This window comes from Lissotriton vulgaris, chromosome 6 (assembly GCF_964263255.1).
Source record: "Lissotriton vulgaris chromosome 6, aLisVul1.2, whole genome shotgun sequence".
Classification (NCBI taxonomy): Eukaryota; Metazoa; Chordata; class Amphibia; order Caudata; family Salamandridae; genus Lissotriton; species Lissotriton vulgaris.
The window spans coordinates 1,004,070,739-1,004,094,142 of record NC_141694.1 but is presented as its reverse complement, the minus strand read 5'-3'; the positions used below and the strand labels follow the sequence as shown (position 1 = coordinate 1,004,094,142).

At 46.1% G+C, this 23,404-nt stretch overlaps 1 protein-coding gene across 18 annotated transcripts in view; it reads left to right on the top strand.

Annotated features, from left to right (window-relative positions):
• AFDN (afadin, adherens junction formation factor) overlaps positions 1-23,404 on the top strand; it is a 2,152,715-nt gene that overhangs the window by 1,147,394 nt on the left and 981,917 nt on the right. For all 18 annotated transcript variants that reach the window (XM_086927064.1, XM_086927054.1, XM_086927053.1 and 15 more), the window contains one exon: positions 13,437-13,635. In XM_086927064.1, coding sequence (XP_086783190.1) covers positions 13,437-13,635 — 199 coding nt within the window. The remainder of the gene's footprint in view (positions 1-13,436; positions 13,636-23,404) is intronic.

The following is a 23,404-nucleotide window of genomic DNA, read 5'->3' as shown; positions in this document are numbered from 1 at the left end:
AGTACGCCTGTATAATCTATGCAGATAGATTTGTACAGCATTTCAACGTAGAGAACAAATCCTACGATGCAGCCTGTGCGATTGTTAAAGGTCGCTGGCTGTGCGGTAAATTCAGACCGAAAATAACAAAAACTGAATCAGTTAGAAACTGTTCGGCTCAGAGAGCTGAAATCAGATGGTTAAAGATGGCGCTTGAAAATGCAGAACGTGAATTCCCGACACTAATCGTGTGCGATTCGCATTTTTGCGTCAACTCTTACAATAACAAGTTACAGAGCTGGGTTCAAAATGATTACAAAGATGACACAGGTGCCAGAATAAAGCATAAAATGCTTTGGAACCAGGTAGCTCTTTTACAGAAAGAACTACAAAAGACTACGTGATACACACTCTGAGTCATCAACGTGATGGTGTTCACGTTGCAGGGAATTCATTGGCTAATACAGCCACAGCGGAAGCAACTAAACCGGCTTCCGTAGCCACAAAAAAGCGTTCAGAAAAATACATAGACGGGGAAACCATGCTGGCAGTAAAAACGTCCGTAAAAGGCGACTGTGCAGCACTACCCGTGAACTATCCACTCAATTATGCATACGTAATTGATGCAAACTCCGTTCCTTTTGCTCGAATCCCTGGAGTGGGGGATAGGGTAATTCCAAACATGAACAGGAGAAGATTCCTATTACAGGAAGCACATATGGGGTTGGGTCTGAGACACCAAACAATCAGGGACTCTCTGAGAGAATTGCAATCAGAGTACTGGTGGCCGGAAATGAGTGTAGGTATTCATGAATTTGCAAAAAAACTGTGAAGACTGCAACAGAGATCGCAGTGGAGAACCGGCCATTGTAGTGTCAGAAACCCTAATAGAAAGCATAAGGCGATCTATCCGCGCAATCAAACAAGAGAAACGCGTCCCATTGTATATCATTAAGGCTAAATCCACTTAGAAAATGTGGCCCCAGCGCTCGGCTGACGCCAGAACGGTTACAAAAGATCTGCGAGTCTTTATCGGCACATACGCAATTACCATGTTCCATTCTGACCAGGGTCCTGCTTTCAGCTCTCGAGCTTATAAGGAGGCCATGGCCAGCATGGGCGTTGGCTTGCGGTATTCTTGTCCGTCACACCCCGAAGGGAACAGTGTGGTAGAAAGAAAAAACCGGGACATAAAGCAATCTATAACAGCGAAGGTATTAGGTTCGGGTGATGGGTGGGTCAAACATTTAATAAGTGTCCAGTTAAGTCTTAACAATTTGCCAAGAAATTCTCTAAAAGGTTTCAGCCCATATGAACTATTGTTCGGAAATAGAATGCACATTCAGGACTTAGATAGTCAGGTATCAGTGGTAGAAGATAAGAATAAAGACTTTGACATCAAAGACCATTTGGCTGTTTTACAGGACTTGAATGAAGCAAGAAAATCCTTAAGCAACATAAAGTTAAAGCAACAGCCAACTACCACTGACGAGGCACCACCAGTCCCAGCAAGGCCTGTCTGGATTCCAAAGATTGGGGATCTAGTCAGAGAAAAAATAGCGGTGAAGAAGGAATTTGGGCCTTCTTACAGAAAAGCAGTACCTGTCTTCGCAATCAACGGAACAAGATCAGTAGTACTACCGCCCCTTGCTGGTAAAAAGGAGAACAGAGTTGTATCAATCGACCTGGTAAAACCACAAGCATGTGGCCTATAATCAACAGTAGGCCCAGTGGACTCCCGAGAAACAACAGAATACCCAAACTTGCAACAATCCAAGAGGTTCAAACTGAAAGACTAATCACATTCGATAAGCCTGCAGTGCACAGAGAGGGACTACGCAATAATGCTATGGAACTCGTGCCTCTTGAAACACAGATTGAAACAGTTCGTCAAGAAACACCAGTCTACAATGAGTTGGCATCAGAATGTGCTACCGAAAGACAAATGGAAAGAACAATTCCAACAATTGACAGAACTGCCTCTTGCTACTTCATCAATTTCGACAGCTTTTCTGAGGATCAAAGCAACCCCGAAGTGATGCCAGAAACAAAGACTTTTAAAGAAAAAGCAACAGAACTCTTTCCTCAACTCAAGCAAATTTACCTTATATCCCCATGGTTATAGTTCTGGTGTGGTCTAGGTGTATTTTTCCTCCTGCTTTGGCTCATCATGGTACTTTTTCTGGGAAAATTCATTGAGGGAAAATACAGTTCAATGGACACAGCAAGTCAGAACATCAACTTAGTCCTAAAACCACACAGATCATCCCACATGAAGAAAAGAGAACTGTCAACAGTAAATGTCACAGCCATTCCAATACCCGGTGGGGGGTAGTATGGGACAAAACTGACTATGAAATCTATGGTCCGGTCGAAATCCTGAAATATCCTCACCAGTTCAAGGTTTCCTTAAGTGACTTTGTAAAACCAAGTAAATTTTCAGATGATTGGGATTTTGAAAGTATTAATAATATGATGTCTGATTTAGTGTTGTCAGCAAGATTTACAGAACATGATTATTTACAAGGTTCGTTTAGTTATGAGCAGATGTACTGCTTCTCACACTACGGTGACCATTACTTGCATAAATCTGCACAACCTAGAAATGTCTTAAAATATAACAAATGGGAACATTGTGCTACTCCACCTAAAAGCAGTTCCAAAACATTATATGAGAAATTTCAGTACTTCTCAGGGTTTAACACCAGTGATGCAGAAACGTTTTATTACAAACTGTTAGATAAAACAGGGTTGAAAACTATGCTGACAAATACTAAATTGATATATTCAGAAGCATTTTATGAAAAAATTATGACATTTGGTTTTGATTATTGGAGAAATAACATTGAAACAAAAACCATCTGGGGTACAAAAGAGTGGCAGGTACAAGGCCTAGAAGCACTATTTCGAGCCTGCGTGATCCCAGAGCAAATAATGTTTTTAAATGAAACAATTCACCAAACATCCTGTCTTGGCCTAGCTAAGATTAAAGACGTTAACAAACCGTCTATTCCAGAGCCAATACCTGATAATGCAACAACAGATATTGAAATAGACGTATCTAAAATTTTACATCTAAACAGAACACATCCTGATTGGAAAAAGTGGTTAATCTGGCCTACTGACACAAACAACTGTCAAGATAGATTCCTGAATAAAACACAGGGGTTAACAATGACCAGACAAGACCCTAGATACTCCCAGAGACAACATCCAGGGATAGTAACAACATACAGTGTAGGGAAGCTGTGCCTTGAATGGCTAGAATCATCCACACTGGCTGAAATTAAGCAACACTTATCTTTACTTAAAGATGGTGCTGATTTGCGCGATTTTATTATGGGACCTCGCAAACAGCGTCAAAAACGTTTCATAGCGACCAGTATATATGCGGCTTACAACAAAGATTGGAAAGTCACACAAATTGAAACAGCTGAAAAAATACGAGAAATTGATCGTATTAATTGGAAAAATCACTTTCTGTTGTGGACAATGGGTTAATGACTCTGTCCTCCAGAATATATTCACTGGACAGTATTGTATCATCTGCCATAGATATAATAGACAAGGACTTGCTAATGTTACAGCATGGCCAGTCGCAATTGCGTTCTATTGTACAGTTAGGCTGGACGCTGCAAAATCTTCGTTCAGGCTATGTGCCTTGGCGTTTAATCAACACAACGTCATTGTTTTCCATCTTTAACCTTACTGATAAACAAATCAGCTTGGCGCAGAAAGGAGCAGACTATACAATCCTGAGCATCGAAAAACTTGAGAGATTACCTTTGACAGTGTCAGAAAGTCCTGTCATGAATGGATAATACACGGAATTATCACTATTCCGATAACAACTTTCCGATTTAAAAATTGCCTTGAATACATACCTACTGGCCAGTATGAACGATTGGGTAAAGGGTACATTAAATCAGCATGGAAATTACCATACACACACACATGCTATAGTGACCGCAACAAAAATGTATTTCTTAGTGGTGAAAACTGCAAACCTTCACTAAGCGGTATACTTTTGTGCCAGGGTATTAATTTACACGGAGCCTGTGAAGGAAATTCTAACAACCTTTCATGCCACCAACATGTCACACCTGCAACGCAGATAGAGCCTTTCTTTATGCAACTCTCGAATGGGAGTTACATTCTAATAACGGATCACAGCTGTTGTGGCCTTTTGCCAGGGAAAGCATATCTCGTAAGCGTAACTTCCATGGTCAAATGCTGTATGCAAGCATTGTTTCCAAACGGCCCTGGAGACACAGAGACTCCCATTTGGCCTCGTTTGAATTTCTCTTCTACACAAATTGATACTTTAAGCAGAATGAAGTCTGTGCTTTTGCAGACAACAGTGCCCATCACGTCATCAAAAGAGACGTATGATCTCCTAGTTGCAAGGACAACATCAGTGATTCATGACCTTTTATCAACAAATTGCCCCGTGCACTTCACAGAAATGCTTAGCCAAATTCTTAACATGTCTAGTGCCACAGGCATCCCAGGCATATTTAAGACGATTTTTTCGGGACTGTTAACACCATTCAAAGCAATTCTGGGAATCATTCCTAATTTTGTCCATTCAGTCTTTGGCGGCATACCCCTGATTTTGGGACTTGTAGCAGGTATTTTATTTTTGACCCTCCTGCTCCGATATGGCAAGCCAAAACTCAGATATAACTCCTACATGGATGGAAGAAACGATCCTAGCAATACGCTACCGGGACCGCATAACTAGAGTCCTTGGATTGGCCAGGCTGAGAGATCTGAACATGACCTGGTTTCTTTCATTCAGACCTATATGGCAGACCTGCATCTTACCTGTGCTTCGATGTATGCTATGCGGAGATGAGTGCGCGTTGAACACCTGTCTTGCACTTCCATCAGCAGTACCAATGGATATCGATACTTTGCTAAGTCCTATAACGGCTCACGCATTGTGTTGTCCCCAGCGGCTACCAATCCTGATGACGGCATTCGTTGAGACTCCTGTGCTACGACTAGGTGGTGATAGTGGAGCGAGAAATAAAAGCAACATCACCCAGGTACGACCTTCTGTGAGCATTGCTGATCCAGACTTTGATGATAGCAATCACTCTCACACCTGCCAAGTTACAGCACTATCGAACTTGGTCGAACTGTCACCTGATTTTGTAGACCAATGCTTTGAGAGCCTGTCTGATATGATGTTCTCCCCTGAACAGAAACAATTTTTGAAAAGTATTCCGACACACAGCGTTCCCATGAACTCTGAATTCGGCCTTCAGTTTTGATCAACAAAAACTGCTGAAAAGCGTTGGAACTCTATTCCCCCGTTCAACAAGAATTATTTTGAATTGAACATTTAAAAAAAATATATATATATATTTACCTTTTTCTGGCACAAAAATTCTTTGCTTAAAGTAGACCTATTCATAAAGAACAGAAGCTTCTATTTTTAGGTAATTCTAACAGCAATGCATTTATATGTGATGAAATTATCTCGCATTTCTTTTCTGTATTAAGAGATTTCATGTGTAATTTTTTCTCAAAATCGTTCATTTATTACATATGCTATAGTTTTGAATGATTTCTATGCTTGAAGACGTACAGTACATCCATGTATTTCGAATACGCCATTTCAAATGCAAATATGTATTTTGGGGTGGGTAATGTTACACATGCATCTTTTGCTATAGTTTTTAGTAAATTGATGGACATAAATTCGTGGAGTGGGTGTCGTGTTCTAATCTAGGACCCCGATCAATACTGTGACCTTATGCCCCTATACGGCTATAATCCATTTGCACCCCTATAATGGCATAAACGATCAAGAGTGATATTTCAGAAACTCGTCTCTGGCCTAACACGATCAGAGACACATTTCAGAATCTCTTCCTCTGCAGCTTCCTCTGCAGCTCATTAGAGCAAATGACACAGCAGAAGCCACTATCTAAGATTCCTAGATTACACTCCGAGTTCTTCAACAAGATAAAACTCAGCAACCTGGGAAAACCCCGCTTGCTATGTTTTGATTAGTAATAGAACTCTAATGAGCACTGAGAGACGATCACTTCCTAGTGACATCTTTATTGACGTCTTATGTCCAAAAACTTACGTCAAACAAGGCACCTTTCAGGTATAAATATTACCAACGTTGCCTTAAGCAAACGCTGCCTCAACGACATCGATGATAGCGATGGTGTGGTGAACACAGGAGCAGATCAGCTGTCCCTTGCAGAGCCCAGCAGATGCAAGCTGCCCACGGTACCTGCCTCTCTTCCTCCTTGACGCGCTGAGAGAGACGCTGTCTTTTCTCCTGCCGAGAAAATCCAGCTCCGGCGTTTCCAGCCTACTCTTGCGAGTAACTGGGATATCGAGTCCTGGAAATAGATACAAGACCTCCAACATTCTATTACAGAGGTATGGTGTTGACTAAACCCTTAGAGAGAATTCTTGAAGCAAACCTTGGCAAAACCAACTTAACTAAAGCTACTTACTTACTCCCTCCCAAGTATTAGGCTTAGGTCAGGTACACTGGGGTAGGCGTAGTTAGAAGCACCAGTTGAGTTCGTTAGTCAAATGTATATATGAATGTATATATTTTATTCATTTTAAACAATTGTATGGCTAAGAAACCATATAAATGCTTTTACAGTATTTCGCAATCCTCATTTTACTGTACACACTTTTTATAATAACAAGTCTTGCAATTGTGGCAATTCATTTCTCTTGCACGAGAAGAAAGACTGTTCAATAAATAATACCTTTTATTGAAAACGCCCGTCTCTCTATTCTCTGCACCTTGGTAAAAGTAATCTGCACAACTGACTGAGTAAAATAACTGTCTATTGTTTCACACGACTCACTCTTATTCTAAGGAGCAAAGTTGTCATGTTTATGCGGTTGTTGGAAAACTGAATCCCTTCTTGTTTGTACCAGGGAAGCTGATCACTTCCTATTCAGTCAAGAAAGTTTCCAGTGACCTCTGAGCTAGTTGGTAACAAACCCAATTAAGTTTAGCATAGTTAGTAGAGACCTGGAAGACCCGCACTTCTACGTCCATACTATTGTTTGTTATTCCAATGCGCAGGGCCTATTGGGAAAATAGGAACTACACTACACCACTCCCTGTGGCAAACGATTCCAACTCCCTGTGGCAAACGATTCCACAAGTGCTGCCACAGGTCCCGGAGGAGGCCTGGGCCATCATGATACAAGCAGTGTCAGAGGGGAGAGATGCAGCAAAGTTTGTGGTGCATTGTGATCTTGACATGACAGACTCGTTGGGCAGTGCGATTTCATTGACGGTGGCTGTTCGACGCCACACCAGGTTGAGATCTTCTGGTTTTTCAGGTGATGTCTAGGCCTCTCTCATGGACATGCCCTTTAATGAAACCAGTCTCTTCGGAGACAAGGCAGACATGGCACTGGAGCGCTTTAAGGACTTGCGTGCTATGGCCAAGTACCTGGTCCTCTCAGTGGCCACACGTCCTCTGTCTGCCTCACGCCCCTTTCGTGGCTACGGAAGGGGCTTTCAGCCACATCAGCCATACCTCAGCTACAAGACAGTGCAAGTTCAGCAACCTCTGCGTGGGCGGCTTGTTCTGTACACATGGGTCGAGCTCCCAGAGGTCAGGTCAGACGCTCACACTCTGCCACCTCAGCCTCCACACCTTCCTAGTCCGACCCTTCCGGATCATGGGCAGACAGTTGGTGGCAGGATCAGTCATCCCCTCCACCACTAGTAGAACATCACTTTCAACAGGTAAGTTCTTCAGATAGTCCGAAGGGGCTACTCCTTCCCCTTCGAGACTAGCCCTGCCACCAACTACCGAGCGGCTGATGGAGGATCACCTGACTTTGCTTCAGGACGAAGTCATGGCTCTGCTGGCCAAAGGAACTATAAAAACTGTTCCGGTGCCAGAAGTAGGCTGTGGATTTTATTCCTGGTACTTTCTAATCTCAAAAAAAGGACAATCCTAGATCTGTGAGCCCTCAACTACATCCTCAAAAAGGAAACGTTCAAGATGCTCATTCTGTCTCAGGTCTTGTTTGCCCTGGACCCAGGAGACTAGATGGTAGTGTTGGACTTGCAGGATGCCTAATTTCACATTCTCGTCCTGCCTGCTCATCGGCGTTACCAGCGGTTTACGGTAGGCCATGAGCACTTTCAGTTTACTGTACTCCCCTTTGGCCTTACTTGCACCCCCTCAGGTATTCACCAAGGTGATGGCGGTGGTTGCAGCTAGTCTGCGCAGATCAGGGGTGCCAGTCGTCCCCTATCTCAACAACTGGCTGTTTAAGACCGGCTAGGCCCAGTCTGTTGTCTCCCATCTCTTGGCTATGAAGAACCTCCTGCATTCGCTGGGGTTCACTATCAACATGCCGAAGTCATACCTGACACTTTCATTGGAGCTGTTCTGGCCCAGTAGAGTTTCGGGCCAATCCCCGAGGAGCGAGTCCAGGATATTCAGGCTGTGATACCGATGTTTGAGCCTCTATCCTGGATTTCAGTGAGAATGACTCTGAGGCTGCTGGGCCTCCTGGCCTCCTGGCCTCCTTTCCTGCATCCTGCATCCTGCTAGGGACTCGAGCCAGATTGCATATGCCGGCTCTGAAGTGGACTTGAAGTTCCAGTGTGCGCAACATCGGGCAGCTCTTCAACATGGTCCAGATCTCGGAGGGATTTATCTGAGGCGCTTCTCTATTTTTGCTATCTATGTACAAATCTTAACGTGCAATCTATAATTAGCAATTTGTATCAAATTGCAACCTTCCACATAATACATCCATCAACATGAAGCCCTCCCCTTGCTTGTAGGTCTATCCTCCTCCCTGCAGAGTGCAGACTCAGAAACTGGGTACTTAGCTCGTGCCTCCTAATAAACATCGTTCATCCAGGTAGGCACTCCATGATCCTTGCAAATTACTCTGTACCACTCGCAGCGTCATACCCCAGCATCTACAACCCGTATTTTCATATCCCAGCAACTCTAACACTTCTGTTTAACTTGTCATTATAGGACCAGGTCGCATATAGAAATCTTTGTACAAAATCGCACTATATTATTCATTAGCGGCACTGGCACTTTTTAGGCATTCACATTGTGTCCATTGAGGACAAAATACACACACACTTCGGTTTTTGGGGAAGTTTGGTTTTCTGCCTTATCACTTATCTCTTTCACTATTTTGGTTTGGGGTGAATTAGGCCTTTGGTCTTATCCTCCTCTTTTTCTCTGTTGGCTATATCTTTTTCATCTGTTGACTGGCATTTTGCGTAGCTGTCTTTTAACGTGGGGAGACTATAAAGTTTAATTATGTTTAGGTTGAGGCTACTAGCCCTTACTGTGAGAAGAGAAACTCACTCATGTCAATCAATGTAATTTTATTCACAAAGAAATATTTGGCAAGTGGCATTCCTGAAGAAGGCAGGTCTCTGCCGAAACGCGTGTAGAAAGATGAATAACTGCCACATTTCTCATTGGTGCATTCCTCGATTGAATATATAAATATTGTAATCTTGTTATTAACATTGGGATACTGTGCTATCACCTATCTGTAATCATTACAAACCAAACGTATAGAATGTTTAAAAGAAGTCCATTATTTCTGTGATCTGTATGTGTAGGTATATGAATGCAGTATGCATGTAGAATGAGATGGTGATTTCTCTGTCAAAATATTTTTAAAAAAGGGTATATTTTATGTAGAGAATATTCAATAAAACATATTTTTTTTGTATATTGAGTGACGGTCTGCTCTCTCGAATATATTTTCATTATGTATTTTTGAACATGTATCGAAGTTGCCCTAGAAACTTAACAGTATGCATTTTCCTGTCTAGGTGAACTTCACATTAGTAGCTGGGGGCTTCTAATCTTTGCAGTTCCAGATCTCTGGAGGAAACTGCACAGGACCTGTAGTGGTGGCTGACCAACCGTGATTGGGTCACTGGCAGACCCCTCTCCCTTCCCCAACCTCAACACACAGTAGTGATCAATGCATCACTCCTTGAATGGGGCAGCCATCTGGGAGAGTTGGAGATCAGAGGACTTGTCCCCTGCGGAATTTTGACTCCAACACAACATGCTGGAGCTCCGAACGATTTGCTTGGTATTGAAAGCCTTTCTTGCTTCAATGAAACAAAAACTTGTTCAAGTGTTCACGAACAGTGGTACCGTAACAAACATGGTGGGGTCGTGGATCCTTTGTCAAGGGGCCCTGTGTCTCCGGACATGGGTTGGAACAGCAGGGTTTATCCCTGGTGGTTCAACTCCTGGCAGGTCTTTGAAGGCCAGGGTGGACAAGCTCAGCAGTCGATGCCTAGCAGATCACGAATGGCATCTTCATCCCGAGGTGGCACAAGGTCTCTTTCACCAGTGGGGAAGCCTTGGTTAGATCTGTTCGCCTCCGCAGAGCACGCACAATGTCAGAAGTTTTTCATGCTGCAGTTTTCAAGGCAGCTCTCGTTCAGAGACACTTTTCTTTTTTGAGTGGAGCTCATGCCTTTTATACGCCTTTCTGACCATACCACTCCTGTGCAGAGTGCTCAAGAAGAACAGCAGCGACTGGGCACAAGTCATTCTTGTGGCTCCGGACTTATCCAATTGAGCATCGATCCGCCGATCAGGCTGCCCCTTCAGGAGGATCTTCTGTCGCAACCGCAGGAGAGGGTCCTCCACCTGAACCTGTCAACTCTACGCCTTCTTGCATGGAGATTGAGTGGTGGCAATTGATAGCATTCGGCCTTGTCCCGAAGTTTGCAATGTTATTTTGGCGGCCAGGTGGCCCTCCATCTAGACCGTGGTACGCCTGCTGGTGGAACAAATTTGTACATTTTGTACAGAAAGGTCTATTTATTCTCTTTCTGCTTCCCTCTCTCAAATTTTGCTTTTTATTTTGACCCTTGCCTTGCAGGTCTACGCACTGGGCACTCTCAAAGGTACCCTTTGGCCCTGTCTGGCTGCCAGACCAACCCTCATTATTTAAATCTCCTATTGTAAATAGATTTTGCAAAGGCCTTGAGCATATATTCCCACTTTCCCCTTTCATTATGCCTCATTGGGACTTTAAGTTGGTTCTTACCTTCTTGTTGTGTGCTCCATTCGAACCTCTGCACAACTGCCCCCTCCGGCTGCTTACCATCAAAACAGCCTGTTTAGTGGCAATCACATCTGCTAGGAGGGTGAGCAAATTGCAAGCTTTATCATCCAGGCCTCCTTTCCTGAACTTTTTCCTGACAAATTGGTGTTTCACACAAGGGCCTCTTTCCTCCCAAAAGAGGTAACACCATTCCATGTGGGCAATCTGTCCCCATGCCCACTTTCTACGCTCCTTCTCACCCCTCTAAAGAAGTGGGAAGTTTGCAGCCAAAAAGAGCGTCGTCATTCTACTTTGACCGCACTAAAGAGTTCCGGGTTGACGATCAACTCTTCGTGGGCTATGTTGGCAAGAAGAAAGGTCATGCTGTGCAGAATAGGACTATCTCTCGATGGGTCATCCTCTGCATCAAAATTTGCTATGCTCTGGCCAAAAGGCAGCCTCCTTGACATTTGTCAGGGAGCAATGTAGGTGTCCCTACTCACGTTTACCAAGCACTAATGTCTGGGCAGTCAAGTCCACAAGGACAGCCTTTTTGGCTGCTCTGTCCTGCCCAATTTCCTGTCTACACTTTTACGCAGTCCCCTCTCTGGAATGGTTTTGCTTGGCTATACATTAAGAGGTAAGGAATGTGCTGCTAAATGTCTAGATCAGATGACCAAGTTACTTTCCTTCGGTAATGCCATATCTGGTATGAACATAATCTTGCTGCAGATTACTTACCAACCCACCAATCCTCCCTGCAATGTGGACAGGTTTCTAGGGTCAGGGCTTATCCCTTTAAGGGTCCTAGGGCCAGATGTAGGTAATCTCGATTTACCTACTCTTAAATACCGAATCATACCGATTCGGTATTTAAGAGTAGGTAAATGGGATGTAGGTAATTTCTATTTTTAAATTACCGAATCGGTATTTACCGATTCGGTAATTGCCATTGATTCCTATGGGCCTGTAGGCCATAGAAATGAGTTTCAATTACCGCATCGGTGAATACCGATTCGGGAATTGGGGGAAACATTGAAGGGTGGCAGGGTGTCACTTTGACACCATGTTGCACCCCTCAATCGTGTATGGGTGCACATGTTGCAGACATACATGCCCTAAGGGCATGTATGTCTGCAACATGGCAGCGTTTGAAAAGCAAAAAAAAATGCTTTTTCAAGGCTTTTCATTATTTACCACCAACTTCTAGTTGGTGGTAAATAACGAATTCTTAAAGCCCTGTAGCACTGATTACAGTGCTACCTACATCGCAAAATACAGATTCAGTAATTTTACAGAATCGGTAAAATTACCGAATCTGTATCTTAGGTGGCGCTACATCTCATTTTACAAATACCGGTCGGTAACGGCCGAAATTACCGAATTTCGGCCGTTACCGACCGGTATTTGCCTACCTACATCTGGCCCCTAGTTTTTTAGAAGCTCACCAATATCAGTGCACTTCATTGCTCGCGTGGAAAGTCGTGAAAAGTAACTGACAGCGTGTTGAGGTGGTGCCTATATAGGTGACGCGGACGTCACAAAGGCGCAGAAGATGACAGACGGCGCACTGAGTCGACCAACGCCACATACCGGCATGCAGATGTATTGCCCGAAGAAAAATCTTCTGGAGCCAGTCTGACACCTGGGAAATTCAGAGGCAAGGAATCTGCGGCTCGATCATGTCTCTACCAGATAAGGCATTACCGAAGGCAAGTAACTTGTCCATTAATCTGTTGCGTAACCTCATAGAAAATCTCCACCTAGATTTATTTGGAGGATGAAAAAAGCAGTGATTGTTTAGATTTATATGCATCCACACACAATCGTGAACCTGAATAAACATTTCACTAGCCCTTATATGTATACAGCTACGCCCAACTTGATCATATTTCCAGCACAGAGGAAATAGATTGAATTTTTTTGCATATCTGAGTTAGATGATACTTGTGTATTGTAGAAGCCCTTTGTCATTGACATCAGGTTCTTATAGGGCTGCTATGTGTTTTATTTCTTAATTAGTACATAATTATCTATCTGGCCAGCCCTCATGTTATGTACTGAACCAGCTACTAGCATTTGTCTAAGGTATATATTTCATTTGAGATAGCCCATCACACCATTCATTAAAGAATGCTGCTTGAATGCCTAGAACAGTGCAAAGAGGATGTCCCGTTCAAATGCAATTTCCTCACATTTTTAAATCGTATCTTTCTTTTTGCCTCTATTTTGAAGAGAATAGTTGAATGGACAATGTTACACAGTCATCACAGGCTATCTGATGTGGGATTGAGAGACTTAATACGACAAACCGTTCTAGGGGAACAGAGCAATGACTTTTAATAAAGGATAAGCCTCAAAATGTGATATTTTTTCCTGTCTAGGACTTAATAGAAAGAGTGGTATCTGTAGCAGAAAATACTGCGGATGAACTGGCTCGCAGTGATGGTAGAGATGTCCAGCTGGAAGAAGATCCGGATTTACAGCTGCCTTTTCTTTTGCCTGAAGATGGCTACTCGTGTGATGTTGTCAGAAACGTACCTAATGGTTTGCAAGAATTTTTAGAGCCACTGTGCCAGAGAGGTAAGTGCTCTTAATTGACTAATGTGAAGCTCAATAATGTGTTCCTTTCAAAATTGGTACCTAAATAATTGAATGGTGGATTTGTCTATAGCTAATAGATAATCTAAATTTCCACAAAGTGAATCCGTACTCTTACTTGTTGAATGGGAATACAGATTGTGTATACATCCTTGTATGTTGTTAAATGGATAAATGGAAGCTTTTCTTCATCTTTAAGTTTCCTTAAAGTGGCATCAGAGAAGGAATGAGAAGAAAAAAGTTCAGGATCCCCCCTGATATTTTAATTCATCTGTGAGATATTGTTCATTGGAATTGTGAACAGCCTCCACAGTTTTGCTGTCAAGTTGAAGTTTGATTCAGCTGTGTGGGAACTGTACAAGTTTTTTATTTTATTTAGTGTTCGTATGGTTGAAATGTGCTCCCAAATGTCAGTCTACCATACATTTGTAGAATTGGTAATGTGGCTTCCCAAACACGAGAAAGGAGAGAGGTTTCTTGATCTATAGACGATTTAACTGTTGCAAGAATTTCTTTCTTGAAGTTTGATGAAGGCCTACTTTCCTGGGTAGATGAAGCTAGATGTTTGGAAGATTTTGTTGTATAATTTCATTGCTGTGTGAAAACCTAGAATGAAGAGCTGGTGGTAATTGTTGAGCTGTTGGAGAGAGGATTTCTGCCCATTATTTGGTGATGCTTCCTGTATTTGTGAACAGTTGATAGGATTTTTTATGGGTTCAGTTTAAGAACATTTTCTTCCATTCATGATTCCATTTTTTGACAGGCAGGCTTTAAAGTGAAAGATTCTTGTTGTAGAATATTTTTTTTATAAATGGTGTTCTCAACGTAGGAGTCTTCCATCAAGATTTCTAGGGACTGTAGAAATTGAACAACATGGGCTAGGTGCCGATCTTGTCATTTCTTCATGTGAGGAAAACATATGTTTTCTGTTAGGCATGAAGGATATGGACTACCTCAGAATCCCATCTAGAGTCTGACAATGAAACACACAAGCAAATTCCCATACTCAATGGCTCTCATGGAAAGTATGTAAGAGGCTGCTGCCTTCCTCTACCCTGGTGTGTTTAAAGGAGACTGTCTGACAGATGGTCCTTTTCCTACATAGAGTAGCCCATCATTACATTCAACTTAGTTTGCACCACTGCAATAAAAAGTCAGTGTCTGTGATGTATCTGCTTTCTTCTAGTTTAAGAATGGCTTTCATCAGAATATAGGATACTTGGTACAACTTAAGCAATCAAGATTTAATTATCTTATTCCAGTATATTTCTCTAATTTAAACACTTTTTATTTTTACAATGAACATTTCTTTTTTTTGCTTTATTCGATCTACTGATATTGTTGTTTTGTTATACTGTCATCCCTGGCTTTCCACCTATTCTGGGTGAAAAAATGTTGTGTCCTATCTTCATTTATTTTAAGAAAACCTCTTTCTTTTATCCTAAAACATCATAGTACAGCTAACCGATAGTAAAAAGCTGCCACTGTATCAAGTACACCTACTTGCGGTGACCGTTAATTTAATTTTCAAGTAGACATTTCTGATTGTACTCTTAGCTAAGTAACTATCCAGTCTATTGTCCTCCTGGCAGACAAAAAGGCGAATGTCAGATTGTTTCCGTATCTACAGTGATTCGAAAAATAAATTACAAGCTCTTAATATGCTATAATTTTACATATTAAGACATATTTGACATTTATCTTCTCATTGTCATAACAATAGTGAAATGTAACCTCATGTGATAACACCCAAATTTCACTGTCAATTTTCATTAAGCAAAAAATAAATCTGATAGCCTTCTAGCCACAGATTCTGGTAGGTGCGGTCGTAGGACACCGCGTTGGCTTGGTCCGTGCCAGAAGTGACATGTGCTGTACCTATACAGTCTCCCCGGCACACTGCTGTCAGTTCTTTACATTCCGCGTCAGATAGCGCTGATACAGTCAGAATTACTCTTAGTAATTTTTTACTGCCCCTTTTCAACTTTTTGTTGAATCTTTTTGAGGAATTTTCTCATCTGCCGTGAGGATGTCACCTAAGAAATCGGCTGATTTAAAACCATATGGTGCATGTCACAGATATCTGTTACGGACCCCCACTTGGTGTGCTGGTGGTGCTCGGAGCAGGACCACAACTCCAAGACCTGTAAGGACTGCTTCTCAGTGCTCCAGAAGGCGCTGAGGGGAACGAACCCTCAAGCTCCTCACCACCCAACATCAAACAATTCCTTGACGCTCCAGATCCCGGTCACTCCAAATGTCCAGATATTATTCGCGAAGCCGCCCCAGCTATCTGTGTATCACTCGAAGTTGTCTGGTAAGTCCCACATGCATAGGAAATCAAAAAAGTCGAAGAGGTAATTGACTTCACCTCACCCATCAAGGTCTTCCAAGGAGGCGTGGGAGCGTCTTCATTTCAGGCCTAGCAATTCGGAGGAGCCTTAGTCAGGGTCTCCTGCGTGCCTCACTGACTTTTTAGAAGCCAGACCAACACCCGCCCGGCGTAAAGAATTTTAAGGTCCTATGCACCTCATATTTGGGTGTCCCAGCCCCTCTGGAGTGCCTTCGTGCCCCACGGTTTTGAGAGGGGTCCCACTGGATCCTCACTAGCTGATTCGGCCTTGGCACAAACCAGGCCCCAGGGATCCCTTGTTGGATCAGGAGCGGAGCTACCAATGAGACCAGAACCTTACTCTGGACCTGCTTCATTGCCAGCACCACCAACACCCATTGGCGGCATCATTCCTGACTACCACATGAAGCCAGATAGGTATTGTCTGACGCCGGTTCCAGGGTAAACCAGGACCATGTTCTCTGAATTGGAGCCAATTACTTTTACTGGAGACAGGCCTGGAGTGGGAGATGAATTGGAGGGGGTCTGAGGTAAATTATGGAAACCAGCATCCCTTAGATAAGAATGAGGAAATCTGGTAATCAGAAGGCAGTGACACCTTTCCTGACGCTGTCTTAGTCTCTCCTCCCACCGTGGCTATGGAGGAGGGAGCCTCATTTGCTATGGTGGTGTGTTGGGCCGCTGTGGTCTTGGACTTTCAGCTACCCACAGTGGCAGTCAAAATGAACTTTTTGACAGGTGTGCTTCAGCCGGTAGTCGCCCCCTCTGAACTTTTTCTCCCCTTTAATTAAGCCCTCTCTTACGTCCTACTTGGGACCTGGTCCTAGCCCTGCACAGAGGCTCCTGTATATAGGACAATTGCCCACCGCCACCTCCTCGCTCCCAGGGACCCCGGTTTCCTTACCCAGCACACCACCTCAGAGAGCTTGGTGGTCCAAGCATCCACCTCTAGGATACACCCCGGTGCGTTCAATACCACTCCACTGGATAAGGAATGAAAGAGACTGGATACCTTTGTAAAGAGAATAATGTCTTTCACCAGCCCTGCACTGCTGTTGGGGAACACCGTGGGCCTATATTCACATTCAATCAGGGATTTGGTTGTTCCTGTGGGCTGCCTATGGTTTCGAAGGAGGTCTGAGCCATGCGCTCCTATGCTGTTGCTGACGTAAGGAGAGATGAAGCAAAGTTCACCATACAGGGTGGGCTGGACATGACCGACCCACTGGGTAGAGTGAATTGATTGTTGATGGCCCTGGGGGCCCATGCCTGGCTGAGAACAGCTGTATTTTCAGGGGATGTCCAAGCCTCGCTTATGGACATGCCCTTTAATGCCTCCCATCTTTTTGGAGACAAAAGGCACTCTGCGCTGGAGTGCTTTAGGTACAGCAGGCTACAGCTAGTTCCTTGGGCTTGTCCATGGCCCCTTGTCACACCCACTCCGCCTTCTGCTCCATTCGTAGCTACAGACTGCATCTCCAGCCATGTCCATACCCTCCCAGCCACCACAGCCGACATGCTTCCCAGCCTTTTTGTTGCAGAAGACACTGGCCCCATAGACAATGTGAAAAGGGTAGCTAGAGGTTGGGTCAGTCCTAACCCCCCCCCCCCCCCCCCACCCCTCTGTCCACCCCCTAGCATTTGCCAAACCCCTTTAGTTTGCCCTTCGACCATCATGCATGGGAATCCAATGGGGGCAGGATACACCATAATCTGCACCACTGGTGGTCAGTAAACTCAGACCGTTGGATTTTACAGATCATCCAAAGTGGCTACTCCCTCCGCTTTGTGACTACCTCTCCACCCATGCCACACACTTACGACCGGCTGATGGAGTACCACCTCTCCTTGCTCCGTCAGAAAGTGCTGGCTCTCTTAGCCAAGGTAGCCATAGGAAGGGTGCCGGCATCATAGGTGGGTCATGGTTGCTATTACCGCTACTGTCTGGTTCCCAAGAAGGACAGAGGCTTTTGTCCTATCCTAGACCTGCCCATTTTCATTCTCATCCAGACAAAGGGGAAATTTAGGATGCTCGCGAATTCTGTCTGCCCTGGACCCTGGAGGATGGATGGTAGCGTTGGACTTGCATGGTGCATATTTCCACATCCCTGTCCTGTTTGCTCACAAACGTTACCTGTGGTTCACAATGGGCCAAGAGCACTCTGTTTGCTGTGCTCCCCTTAGGCGTTAAAAGTGCCTGGCTAGCTTGAATCCAGTGGCACAGTGAGCAAGGAGCCCATGTCTGGGCATTCCCATCCCACATAGAGCAAAAAGTGCTACGCAAACAAATGATGGACGGAATGCTGAATGAATCATACATTCACCCCCAGTCAAGCAATCTGGGTTAAATACATTGTTCTTTGTTCACCATGCCTCCCCAGTTTAGACCCAGCCATATGCAAACCAGTCTTGATCCTGAGCCTCATGGGAACAGTGCAGACCGAACTGCCAAGCCATGTCCTCCCTGGACCGGAAACAAGCTTCCTGGGACTGTTTTCAGGGTATGTCACTCTTCTTCAGCCAGGCTAGCTTGAATCCAATGGCACAGTGAGCAAGGGACCCACGTCTGGGCACACCCATCCCACATAGGGCAAAAATTGCTACGCAAACTAATGATGAATGGAATGCTGAATTAATCATACATTCACCCCCAGTCAAGCGATCTAGGTTAAACCCATCGTTCTTTTGCTCACCATGCCACCACAGTTTAGACCCAGCCATATGCTAATCAGTCTTGACCCTGTCCCTCATGGGAACAGTCCAGACCGAACTGCCAAGCCAGGTCCTCCCTGGACTGGAAACAAGCATCCTAGGACCGGTTTCGGGCTTTCAGGGATCGAGGTTTTTAGAGGGCGAGGACTGCTGATGATGAAGCATTACACCAGGTGGTGTGTGAGGACAGTCCTTTACTTTTTGTGAGATGTCAACACTCACAATTTAATTTAGAGCACCGGTTGGTCACTTTTTCTTGAGCAGCCCCACTGGTGTTGAAACATTGTTGTTTGGAGGCTGGCTTGCTCCTGGCGCCCTGTGCCACTACTTCCCCCCTCCGGTTAACTGCAGGGGTTAGTGTGGTTTATATAATCTAATATTTCAAACTGTTGAGCACGACCATCAATCCTCTATTCAGACTACCTCTTCAAGAGGATTTTCTGTTGCAGACACAGGGCAGGGTTCTGCACCCGAATCCTTCATGCATGGAGATTGACCAGTGACATTTGACAGCTTTAGACCTTCTTCCCGAAGTCTGTGATGTAATTCTGGCAGCCAGGTGTCCCTCCACCAAGTCAGTATGTGCCTGCTGTTGGGTTAAGTTTGTGACATGGTGTGATTCCCACAGTACCCCCAGTGCCGGACTGGGATTGCAAACCAGCCCTGACAATTACATCCTCGTCCGACTGCGGGGGTGGGGAGGGTTGTGGAATGCACTGCTGCTGCTCTTTTGTTACAATGGGACAAGTTTGGAGCACTGCTGCAAAACCGACCCCTGGTTACAAAAATGGCCCTCACTGGTCCAAAACCGCACCCCAAACTTCAGGCCACTGGGGAAATGCCTGGTGTCTGCTACGGCCAGTCTGGCCCTGGTGCACCCTCCTACACCACCTTCTACCCTGATAAGCTGGTGCTCTGTACACTTGTCTCCTTCCTGATGAAGGTTGTGACTAAATTTCATGCAGGTCAGAACATCACCCTGCCGTCCTTTTTTCTCCCTGATTCCACCCCTCAGAAGTGTCCTTCGTGGGGTCCCTAGTGTTCCCGCTACCAGCCTTCTAGCTCCCGACAGCACAATATGTTTGCTGCTGACCGGAGACACATTTCTGCCCTCCTGCTGCTGAGTCAAGCTTGAGCCGGGGAAGGCAAAAGAATAGGCATTCTGTCAGAGGAAGGTGTGACCACCTCCCTGACAGAATTTAGTACATTAAGGCTGGGTGGGTGCACTTCCAACGTGCCTGAAAGTCTGCACAAGGGGCACATTTGGTGTCCCTGTGCATAATAATCCAGTTCAAACCATGCCTGGGAGCCGTTGGCTCCCACTCTGGCATGAAACTGGATGAAGGATATGGGAGTAACCTCCCCCCTGTCCAGACCATCCCCTGGGAGGGTCCCCTGAATCTTCCCAACTCTCTCCCTTGGGTACTTAAGGGCTTACCTGGCTGTAGGACCCTATATTTGTCGTGGACAAGATTTAGAACTGAAACCACTGCACTTCGACCGTCTAGATTCTCTGGACTTCGCTGGGCTTCGTTTGGGCCTGACTTTGTCTCCCTTTCAGTCTGCTGCATTGTCTGTGCCTGTGCACCGTACATGATCAGTGTAGGGCCTGTGGAGCATCCAAAACAACTGAAAATAATCTCACTTGGAATAAAGGAGTCACTCCCCTGCATTCGCAGGCCCCTCAACAATATTGACCGGTCTGCTGATCCCGAGCTCCTACGGACTCCGAAGGGTCCAGCAACACAGGAGGTGGGTTATTACGTCCCTCGAGACCCGATCTGCCCTCCCACCGAGTTTGAGGCCAGTATCCCTTGTGGGGGCTGCAATACCAGAATCCCTGTGCACCGCGTGTATTTGCAAGTGCATGCGCTTGTTGGCAGTTCCTTGGCAAGTGCATTGGGCTCCGAGTAGTCCCTACCTCGGGTGACTTTCTCCACAAAAATCTCCATCCACCTCGCACCAAGTGCTCTGTGGCTTGCTGTTTTGTGAAGCTGCTCTAGGTCCTCCTGCGACTCCTGTGCCTCCAGCCTGTGTGTCCAATAGAGGGGCAGCTTTGCATTTCTTGGGCTACCCTGGTTGCTCCAGGCCTGCCCTGATTCCCCTTGCTGTAGTGAGTCTCTTGGACCTTGCTGGTCCGAAATGTACACTTTCTTGACTTTCTGCATGGATTGCTTTCGCCACCACTTGTTGGTGCTACGGCCAGACACCGACCCCTCAGCATTTAACATCCTTTATGGGACAGCTCGCATCCGGCTCCTGGTCCCCGCAGCTGCATAGTCAAGAGCATATCAACTATCCTGAAGCTCCCGACATCGGTGGACATTTGTCTACCGAGCCCCCTGGTCACTCTCAAGTGGCCCAGACCCAGACGGCGCCACACGACCCTGCCCTGACGTCGTCCACGTACGTGATGTCAGCGAGGTCATATGAGTCCCTCCCGGCGCGCTGACGTCCGTTTCCTTCTTTTCCATGTGCAACGCGGATCTGGAGTGAGCGGTTCCTTTGGCCTGTTTTCAGGCCTCCTTTTCGATGCTTCACGTCGGGAACAGTGTGTGATACCTTTGGGCTTTAAATCTTGAAATTCCTGTTTGCTGCAGATGTCCGCGACGGACCCGCATCTTATTTGTATGTGGTGTCTGGGCGAGCACCATGACTCCACGGACTGTGAAGCCTGCTAATGTCTGAAACCGAAGTCTTGGCGGGAGCGCCGTATGAAGCTTTTCTCGGCACAGCTGTCCCGGTCGAAGTCGTCTCGCACTCCGGCCTCTTCGTCAACAGCAGGTCCCTCTACTGTTCGGTTCCGCCTTCGATCACCCTTTGGGGTACGGGGCCGTCGTTCTTCACTTGGTAAGTAGAGGCGCTTGTCCCCTAGGTCATCGACCTCACATTCTTCTGTTGTCCGGGGCACTGGTTCCCGGAACTTTCTGGACATGCGCTACCGATTGTCGTCCCCCCTCTATCTTCCCTTTCTGGGCTTGGGGGCGACTTGGGACCAAATAGAGGCCTATGCTACGGCTTTGCAGGCCTCTCTTGGGTCCTCTCCCGTTCCTGGGGCGTCCTTGGGACCTCCGCTTCTTGTAGGGTCTCCGACTGACTCGCCGGCGGGTTCGCCCCTGGCGCCTGTTAAGCCTTTGCCTCCCAGGAACGTCGGAGATGTGGTGGTGTTAGGGCGCGGCCCAGCTGGGTCCCCCTCTACGACCCACAGGTCGTTGCCAGGGCCCCTGGCCATGACTGGAGCACACCCCAGCCTTCCGGGCAGGCGGCCACCTGTCCGGAGCCGGAGTCGGCACCAGAGTCTTGCTTCCTCGGCTCCGTCTCCGCTCCTTTCTCCGGACTCGGAGCCTGTTCTGGATGCTGCCAAGTCGGTGCCTACGCGCATTGTTTTGGTGCTGTTTCGACGCAGAGTTCTGGATTCTTCTGTAGAGGCCTCTGGAGAGAGTATGGCGCCGCCCTTCCACCTGGCGTCACCAGAGCTAGTGTTGCCAGTGCCTCCTTTGGAATTTGTGGAGCCTCCTCAGGAGCTCCCAGATCCGCAGGCAGTTCGCCTCCCCAGGAGCCCCATCAGGATCCTCATTCTTCCATGGGGATTCCTTCCGTGGGGCATTGGGCGCACCCTCAGTGTCTTGGGAGGGTCAGCTTACAACCCTCCCCCACTGATGAGCTGTTGTCCCCTCTGCGCAGGGCTACCAAGGCAGGGGCGGCTTTTTTGAGAGTGGTCTCATTGGCCACCTGCATTTTAAATATGCAACCCCCCTCTACCCCTTTGTCTGTGGACCCCTTGCTTGAGGTCCTCCACCGTGGGCCTGGAAATGGGGAGCCACTTTTGCGGCTTCCCTTTATGATGCCCTTTTGGGTACCTGGGCCGGGCCTGCTTCAAGTGACCCGGTGGCTTGTTCAGTTTTGCACCACCACTCTCCAGCTCCACATGATCCGGTTTGTCTTTTTGTGCACCCTGATGCGCAGGGGTTTGTGTTGCAGACCACCTTTCCTTCTCTGCCCCCTCCAATGCTTCCTCCCTTTCAGGAGTCCAGATGGCTTGAGTCATGGGGTAGAAACATCTTTGCATCCACTAGTGCAGCCCTGCGGTCCTTGAATACAGTGTGTGTTTTGGCTCGGGCTACCTCTTTCCTGTGGGACTCTGCAGAGTCTTTGCTTCCTGCCACCTCTGAAGGTGCTCGCGTTGATCTTCCTCACCTCCTTCGGGATGGGCGCTACCTTGCCGAATTCACAATCCGTTCAGCCTTAGATACTGCTGATTCTTTGGCCCGACAAATGGCAGGTTCTGTTGCCTTAAGGCATCACGCTTGGTTGCGAGATAGCAGCTTCCATGAAAATATCCTGGAGCGACTGGTCGTCTTACCCTTCAATGGGGTTTTGCTGTTTGATGCTCACGTCGAATCGGCAGTTCACCAGCTTCAGGCGGGCTTTCGTCCTCCCACTTAGGTCCTTTTAGGCCTGTCTTCTGTGGTGGTACTTTTTCATTTCGCATCCTTTAGGTGCGCTCTGAGTTTAACATGGGCAGTGAGCCTTACGTCTTCTTTTTTTCTGTGGTCAAGGGTACTTACCCTTTTACTGGCATCCCTTTGATGTGTTTTGCTTTCAGCTGAGCTGCATGTTGGCCTTCTGTGGCCGTGTTCCACAGGTTGCTGTGTCCTCTGACTGTGGTATTCAGCCAGTGGCTCA